The following is a 9185-nucleotide window of genomic DNA, read 5'->3' as shown; positions in this document are numbered from 1 at the left end:
CAAGTGCAATGCTCTTATAAAGTCATATACAACTTATAGACAGTTTCTATTATTATTCAATTCACATTGAATCCAACTGTCAGTAACTGGTCTCATAACAGCAGCCAAAAGTTGCGGTCCACAAGATACCTTATTGAAACCGGCATTTATAAGAATATCCACAACTTCGTTTACTGATAGGCCAAAATGACCAGTATTCCATTCGAGGGTTAAGTTGTTGTGTATACCGAAACCATGACTTGCAATTATAGGCTAGTTTTGATGATATGTTCGAATTTACCGGAGCTTTAAGCGCAGCATGGGTGTCACTTAGAACTACGATGATATTTAAATCCTGAAATTAGTTCTATAGATTTAAAACTGCTAACACTCCGTCAAAGTAGTATTAGTTGTTTTAATTTTTGAAAAATGTGTCGGCATCCCAGTTCTTTACAATTTTGAGACCATCAGTAAAAATTCGAGAAAGTTGATGAGATGTGGTAATCCTAGTTCTGACATTCTGGTATTATCTTCGAGATTTTAATATTTAAATAGTTGTAAAGAAAATAAGTTGAGCAAGTGAAAGCTCATTTAAGTGGCATTTTAGAGATTTTAGAGGTTTATAAAGAAAGTAGTTAGTAGGCTTCTTAATAACAATGTACTACTCCAAAGGCTTTTTCTAAAAGAGTAATATAATTTTATCTTCATTAAAGTTAAAGTAAAGATTTTAAAGTATCGTAAATATTTGATGACACTAAATACAAACTATTCACTTGTTCACTTACAACTAGTTGTTATATTAACTAGTTCTAAGCTAGCTATCATATTAACTAGCTATTGTAACTAGTTGTTATATTAACAAATTTTGTGCAAAATTATATTAAAATGTGGTATGATAATTATGATGCTATCAAAGTTGAAGTCCAATATTATTAATTAGATTTTCCTGTTCTAGTTTTAAGATGACAAGCCCTCTTTTTCAATTTTCTGTATTACTAAATATTCCTCCAACTTTATACATATATCTGTAATCATTACCGACTACTCTGTAGTTCCTTTTTTTCGTTGTTCTACAATATTGTTGAAAATCTTTTAATATTTTAAATATTTAACTTTATTGTTCCATTATTTCATTTTTTTAAAGTGATTGTAATTCTTATTTCTAATTTATTGTATCTCATCTGCTAATACCTGCATTTCCTCAAAGTTCTAATTTCCATTATGAATTTCATACCAGAAACTGAATTGTTATTTATGTGGTCTCGTTTGCGGTACACATAAACTTCACTGAAATTTCTCCTAACAAATTGCCAACGTTTACAGTTTGCAATCCTTGAAATCTAACCAAATCGTTTACTATAAGAAAACCATTGTCAAGCAAATCACTTGGAAATGTTGATGTAATCACTTGTGTGTGGTGGACATTAGTTCTGCTCCATTGTCACCGAGAATTGATGATATTCTACATGAAATACAATTACTTTTCGGTATTAAATTGTTGTGATGTATCATTGACAAAAAAACTTACTAAAAGTTGTAATTAATTAATTTTAACATAGACGTACCTTGAACAGTAGTGAATCACAACAACAAAAATTTTTATTATTTATTAATTGATTGAATTTTTAGCTGACCATATAGTCAGTAATTGTCAATTAATAAATAAATAATAAAAGTTCTGTTATTCTAATTCACTACTGTGCAAAATTCTTTCTAAAAAAACAATACTTTCCAACAAAAAATATGATTTCTTTTGTCATAATTGACTTTAAAAAACAAATTTAATTAGTTTTAGCATTTTGTGATTTTTAAGAATATATTTAAATGACAAAAAAAAAGTAAATCAATTTCAAAAATTTAATATAATTATATTGACTTGTTATAGAGTTTTTTCCCACATCAATTTTTTTTTATTTTTTGGTGCTGTTAGTTGGCACTTTGCCAGTTTCATCTTTTCTTCCAATTTTTATAGCAGTTAATTGGCATTTTAGCTGTTTAATTTTTCTTCCAAATTTTTAGTTTTATCAGTTAGTAAGGCTGTATTTTCTTTCTCTTCAAAATTTTAGTGCAGTTGGTTAGCACTTTGATTGTTTCTTTTTCCAAATTTGAACTAAATTTTTAGTTGAAATGCTTTGCACTTTGATTGTTACTTCATTTTTTTCAAATCGAAAGTGCAGTTTGTTGCTATTCATTTTCTTTTTCCAAATTTTTAGTGCTGTTAGTTGGCACTTTGATTATTTCTTCCTTTTATCCACATTTTTAGTGCAGTTGTTTAGATTGTTGCTACTTATTTACAACATTTTTATTGACTTTGGTTAGTATTGTAGCTTTTTAATCTCTGCTTCGAAACGGTTGGTTCAAATGAAGTACGATTAAAGAATATTTTTTTGAGCAGCTGTGACGGCATATTACGAAGAAGATTGTGAGTGTTGATTTTTAAACGATATAATGTCTTTAATTTATCTTTATTTCACGTATCCGCTAGAAAAGAGACGATTGGAATTAGTTCATATGATCATGGAGACAAAGCTCCAGCTACTTTCCATTAAATTATCTGTTTATAAAATCTTGACTATAAGAAACTGATTGTATCACTTGATTTGTAAAATACCTTAACGTGCATATTTAAGCTATTGTTCTATGAGACTTTGGCAGATGCAGCGAAGCATTATAATGTTGTGTCACATCATGAGAAAATCTGATAACTTATTCTACTGTTGGATTGAATCCAGAACTGTTGCATATTACACAATTGAATAAAAAGTTAATGTTACTGATGGATGTATAGCGTTATGTTTCGACTTTATGACTTCGACTTCAGGTAACATAACAGTATTTGGAAGTCGTTTATTTTTCTTTAAAGAATATTTTTTATGATAACAATTATTATGGAAATGTGTACGTTTTTATGGATAACATGCATGTATAACTCATATTACTTCATTTCCATAACAAAAACAATCAAAACCTGCTTTGTTGGCTTTTATTTTTTATAAACTTTTTCAGTTTATAATTCCTACTAAGATGACTGCATTTTCATACCGACAACTCTCCGTTCGCACTGCAGGAATTAAAAGTTGACGCTTGCCATAATGCAGGCCTTGTCAAGTCATAGTCGTCATAGTCAAGTTTAAGGTTACGCATTGCGAATATTTTTATGTGACAACTCAAGGAGAAAGGCACGCAGCTTTCTTTTCGTTTTGTGGTCATTGACCATTTGGACAAATATTTTAACCCCTATTAGAGCTAAAAGAACACTTACCTTAAACTTTCACTAAAAATTCTCGAGCACTTTTATGGTTTCCACACTGAGGCTAACATGAAAAATTAATAGCGCCGTTCTGCAGTTCTAACGAGCATTTCAACGGGAGCAGTTGTTATAAAAAGAACACTTAATAATAAAATAAAAATAGAGAAAAGAAAATTAATAAATCAAACTTTTTAAGGACTTCATTTGAAAGTGCTTAGAACCTGGTGAGGATAGCATTATGGCAGCTGCAGCTGTAGAAGCACCACCGGTGAATATCGCAGAAATCACTGGTGATGCCAACATAACAAATTTTATGAAAAATCGTTTACGTAAAGGCGCTCTGAAGCGCAAAGGAATCAGATTTGTTAAGGATCATAAATTTGCCGTGCGTTTCTTCAAGCAACCAACTTATTGTGGACACTGCAAGGACTTCATCTGGTCGGTTTTGTAAAAATTTATAAAAAATTTTCGTTTCTTATTTTCGTTGCATAACAAACAAAAAAAAAAGAAATAGTGTAAAAAAAACACTAATTCAATTAGTAATTTATTTTTCACTGCACTTACACACGTATATCTATCTCTTTCTATGCTGCTTTTCTGCTTTTCTGCTGTTCTGCTTTGCACCGTAGGGGCTTTGGCAAACAAGGTTACCAGTGTGAAGGTAAGCGATACGTATACGCCACGTTGTGCATTTGTATGCAAATTAGGGAGTTAGCGAATCTATTTTCTTATTTGCACGCATCCATAATTTAAACACATCCATAAAGCGTTTATCTTTATTGTGTATCGTTTTCGTTACAGAATGTCGCTTCAATATTCATCAGAAATGCTGCGACCACGTGGTGTTCCGTTGTCCTGGCGGTGAAACAGATTTCGATGCCGATTGCGCAAAAGTCAAGCATGCTTGGGTTTCCACAACCTATTCCACTGCAACATTCTGTGACGATTGTGGATTATTGCTGCATGGCATTGCCCACCAGGGTATGAAATGCGATAGTAAGTAGGGTGTCGGAATATTCAAAACAAAAATATGTGAGGTAAGCATTTTTGGTTCTCGCTTAACAGACTGCAATCTCAATGTTCATGCTACATGCAAGGATAAAGTGCCTCCAATGTGCGGTGCTGACATAAGTGAAATTCGTGGCAAATTGTTGTTATTTGTGGAGCTAAAAGGAACTCAACTTAAAGTTGATAGTAAGCAATATCTGAATAATAATGTTACAACTTCTTATTGTTTATAATCAATAAAAAAAATGTATTTCTTTATAGTTAAAGAGGCGGCTAATCTACTACCAATGGATACTAATGGGTTCAGTGACCCATATGTTGCTGTGGTATTGTATCCTGATCGCAGTGGCAAAACTAAAAAGAAGACCAAAACAATTCAAAAAAATTTGAATCCAGTTTTTAATGAAGTCATCACTTTGTAAGTAAAGAAGATTAAATATCTCCATGATTTGAATTTATGTGCCATAAAATTATCACAAATAATATATATTTTTAAGCAGACTGTTAAATTAAATGTTATTGTTAAATAATATATAATATTTTATATAAGTTTTAAAAAGTATATATTATTGTCACCGATATATTGTCAGCGATATATTGTCAGCGATATATTGTCACCGATATATTGTCACCGATATATTCATTTTCAAGGTACTGAAGAACTCATTTGACACATTGTGCATTATTTAACATTGACGAAATAGCTCGTTCAAAAGTATACAAATAGAATTTGGACATTAAAGCAATAAATTCTAAAACAACTAATTTATTATGATTATTTTTATTATATATTAATTTTTAATATTATTAATTTATCTGTAAGTATTATATTACATCATTTTTTCCATGCTTGGCATAACAATACTTGAATCCACTAAACTTGTTGATAGCCTTCGATTTTTGTCGATTCTTGTCAATTTTTTGCTTTTTTCTATTCTATTTTTACCTTTTATTCATAGATTATTATTTATTTTACCTAATCTTTTCTAATATTTTTGATTTATCTATAACCATTACTATAAGGATACATTATCATCTCCATGCTTGGCAAAGCAAGCCTTGAATCCATTAAACTTATTAATAGCCTTCGATTCTTTCTTGTCGATTTTTGTCGATTTTTTATTTTCTTTCTATTCTATTTTTGCCTATTCTTTATATACTCGTATCATGATTCACAGTATCTATTCTATTCTAATATTGTTAATTCATTGTAAGCATTAATTTAGGGGCATGTCATTATCTCCCTGCTTAGCATAACAATTGTTGAATCCGCTAGAACTGGATTCTTAACAATTTTTACTTCTTTTCTATTCTATTTTTTCATATTCTTCATAGATCAATATACAATCTAAATACTGTTAATTTATCCATAAGCATTACGTTAAGGATATATCATCAATTCCATGCTTGTCATAATAATCCTTGAATCCGCTCAGCTTGTTGATAGCCTGCGATTCTTGTCGATTTTATTGTTCTTGTCTATTATATTTTTACCTATTCTTCATAGATTATTATTCACACCATCTATTCATCTTTTTTATTACTCTAGTTCTGTTATTCACTTATTTTATTTACTGACGCTGATAAATTGTAGTACATATGAACACTAATCTTTCCCACTTTATGCTTAAACAACTTCCAATAGTGATTTAACTCCCCAAGATCGAGATAAACGTCTTTTGATTGAAGTCTGGGATTGGGATCGTACCTCTCGCAATGATTTCATGGGTTCATTTTCATTCAGCATGGACGAAATAAAGAAGGTATCAGTATTTTATATAAAAGTAACAACAGTGATCTTAAAAATATAATTCTTTTAGGGTCCAATTGATGGTTGGTATAAGTTTTTATCGGCAGTCGAAGGAGAACACTACAACATACCTTGCAGTGACCCTATAAATGATATCAATCAATTAAGAGATGAAGTTCGAGTAAGTATATAAATTATTATTACATTCAATTTGTTTAAATTATAAAGCTTATTGTGTGAATCAAATGAGGATAATTGTTGTAAAAAAGGGTTCGTAGTTTCATTTTGTGAAGTCGTTATGGTTTCATTTTTTCATATTTTGATTTATCGAAATCATCCAGTGACTTCGCACACTATTATCATCAGTATAATGGCCAGTAAGCGGTCTTAACCTTTGTTAATAATGTTCTCTTTCTATTCTGTTTGTGAACCTATGTCATTCCATTAAGTGCCCTTAAACTATAGGTGTCTTGCTTTACGCTATGTCTTATATTATTATAACCATTTATGAAAACGATACGGAGATTATCGAGCAGGCTGATTAGTCTGAAATGCATCTATGAGTTGGATTTATTAGAGAAGCTTCTAAACAGAGATTACTTGCACTTACGGTACCTTGAGTTACATATGGCACCTTTGGACCATAGTCTAGCATAACCGCAGCTTTAAAACTATATTAAAGATGGCTAGATACAAATATCTCAATCAAATATATTTTAATCTTCAAATTCTTGTACCGTTTTTAATATGCAGTCAAATGTTTAAAGTCGCACTTTTTTGTACACAAAAGCTATAAATAAATAAGTCGTAAACCAATAACACGGTTGTATTGAAATAGCTCCAACGAAGTTCCATATCTCTATGAGTGCGACCTACATATGAGTTGGAAGCTATTTTTCTAATGTAGTTAAATATAGACTCAAATATAAAAACATAGGCTTCTTGATAAAAAATTAGATCTGTACTTAATATTGTACTTAAAAAAATATATAATGTTAGTCTGCATAAATAATATATTTCTATATATTTACATTTTAGCGTGAAACTAAGTCGATGTCTCGTAGACGTCGCATGGATAGTAAGAATGTACCTCATAATATGAGCAAACGTGATATGATACGTGCGGCCGACTTTAATTTCATCAAAGTTCTCGGCAAGGGTTCATTCGGCAAAGTACTTTTAGGCGAACGTCGTGGAACTGATGAACTGTACGCTATAAAGGTTCTACGTAAAGACGTCATATTGCAAACAGATGATATGGATTTGCCAATGACAGAGAAACAAGTATTGGCCTTATCGGGAAGATCACCATTTTTGGTATCTCTACATTCTTGCTTTCAAACTATGGTGAGTTTTGTTGAATTATGGAGAGTAATAGCGAACTATGGTGAGTTTCGTTGGATTCTTAGTAGTGGTAGCAACTTAAAAAATATAAGGATAATGAAGACCTTTCTTTATATAGTACATTGTGACCGAAAAGTTTCCGGTCACATAAATAAAACGCAAAATTCTTAATCTTCATCAATATTTATTTTATCTCCTTCAAAATATGCTCCATTAGAAGCGATACACAAATGCCAACGTTTCTTCCATTATCAAACATTTTTTATAGGCGCTTTCCGGTATGGCTTTGAGTTCCCTCTGCGAATTCTGTTTTACGTCTTCTATGGATTCAAAACGCGTTCCTCTGAGTGGTAATTTGAGGTTGGGAAACAGGAAAAAGTCACACGGTGCAAGATCAGGTGAATACGGTGGCTGTTCGATGGTATTTATTGAATGTTTGGCCTTAAAATCGTTGATAATGTTGAACAAATTGAGGTGAATCGGAACAAGCCGGGCGTTGACACGTCGCATACACAAATTGTCCACCAAAATCAAACGAGCCATCTCACGACCGATGCCTAGCTCTCGTGCTATCTCTCTAACACTCACATGAGGATTTTTGAACACGATTTCCTTTGCCTTTTCAATGTTTTCGTCGGTGGTAGAGGTCGAAGGTCGTCCAGAACGCGGCATGTCTTCGACGGTCGTACGACAGTCCTGAAAGGCTTTGTACCACTCATAAACTTGAGTTTTCGATAAAACTGATTCCCCATAAGCCTTTTGTAGCATTCGCAACGATTCTGCACACGAAATTTCGTTCGAAAAACAAAATTTGATGCAAACTCTTTGTTCAATATTTTTTTCCATTGTTTTTTTCGCAACGCACTACTGAGGTGAACTGGTTTCAACAGCTGCCGTAAACGAACTGTCTGAAGATCGCGCTCATTTTTGGCATAGTTTAAGGACAGTGCTGGGCCAAAGCTACATAAACTTAAAATATCGAAAAATATACAGCGCGCGAATTTTAAATGAGAATTTCCGAAAGCTTTTCGGTCACAATGTATGTCATAATGTACATATATTGATTGAAGGAAGAAAATTATAAAAGCTTAAAATGAATAAGAATATGATTAATTAAAATTATATATTATATTTTTCATATACAGGATAGATTATTTTTCGTCATGGAGTATTGTAAGGGTGGGGATCTTCTATTTTATATGCAACAATATGGACGTTTCAAAGAATCAGTTGCTATGTAAGTACTATTATTTTATTTTTTAAGTTCCTGTAATCTATACTAAATTAAAAACTTTTACTATTCCAGTTTTTATGCTGTGGAAATCGCTTTGGCACTTTTCTTTTTGCATGAAAATCAAATAATCTATCGAGATTTGAAATTAGAAAATGTTCTTGTAGAGATGGATGGTCACATTAAGTTAGCAGATTTTGGTTTAAGCAAAGACGCTATCGATGAGAGAGAAACTACAAGAACTTTCTGTGGTACTCCACTTTATATGGCACCAGAAGTAAGACGAGTTTAATTCCTTCATAAAATTAATTTATTATAAATACTTCACTATAGGTTATAAGTTATGAACCATATAACAACACTGTGGATTGGTGGTCTTATGGTGTTTTATTATACGAAATGCTCTCTGGCCAATCTCCATTTGATGGTGATGATGATACTATTATTTTCAAGAACATTAAAGAGAAAAAAGCGATCTTCCCGAAACACTTCTCGCAAGAAGCAATGGATATTATTACGAGTGTAAGGCAATATGATATTATCATTATTATATCTTTAAATTTCATTAAAATTTTTTTATATTAGTTAGCAAAAAAAATGTATTTTTTAATAATGTCAGAATA

The 9185-nt window shown here is 31.5% G+C and overlaps 1 protein-coding gene across 1 annotated transcript; it reads left to right on the top strand.

The window, feature by feature from the left end:
- Positions 1-3322: 3322 nt before the first annotated feature.
- On the top strand, positions 3323-9141 carry LOC119680941 (protein kinase C, eye isozyme-like; the record flags this gene model as incomplete). Its single annotated transcript, XM_038093975.1, has 11 exons — positions 3323-3667; positions 3859-3890; positions 4031-4225; positions 4295-4423; positions 4499-4655; positions 5883-6000; positions 6058-6168; positions 7026-7334; positions 8477-8568; positions 8638-8839; positions 8896-9141. Coding segments are annotated over exons 1-11 (1791 nt in total), but the record flags the coding sequence as incomplete, so codon positions are not given.
- Positions 9142-9185: the final 44 nt, after the last annotated feature.

The sequence above is a fragment of the Teleopsis dalmanni genome, chromosome 2 (genome assembly GCF_002237135.1).
Source record: "Teleopsis dalmanni isolate 2A chromosome 2, ASM223713v2, whole genome shotgun sequence".
In the NCBI taxonomy this organism is placed as follows: domain Eukaryota; kingdom Metazoa; phylum Arthropoda; class Insecta; order Diptera; family Diopsidae; genus Teleopsis; species Teleopsis dalmanni.
This window is presented reverse-complemented; position numbering and strand designations above follow the sequence as displayed.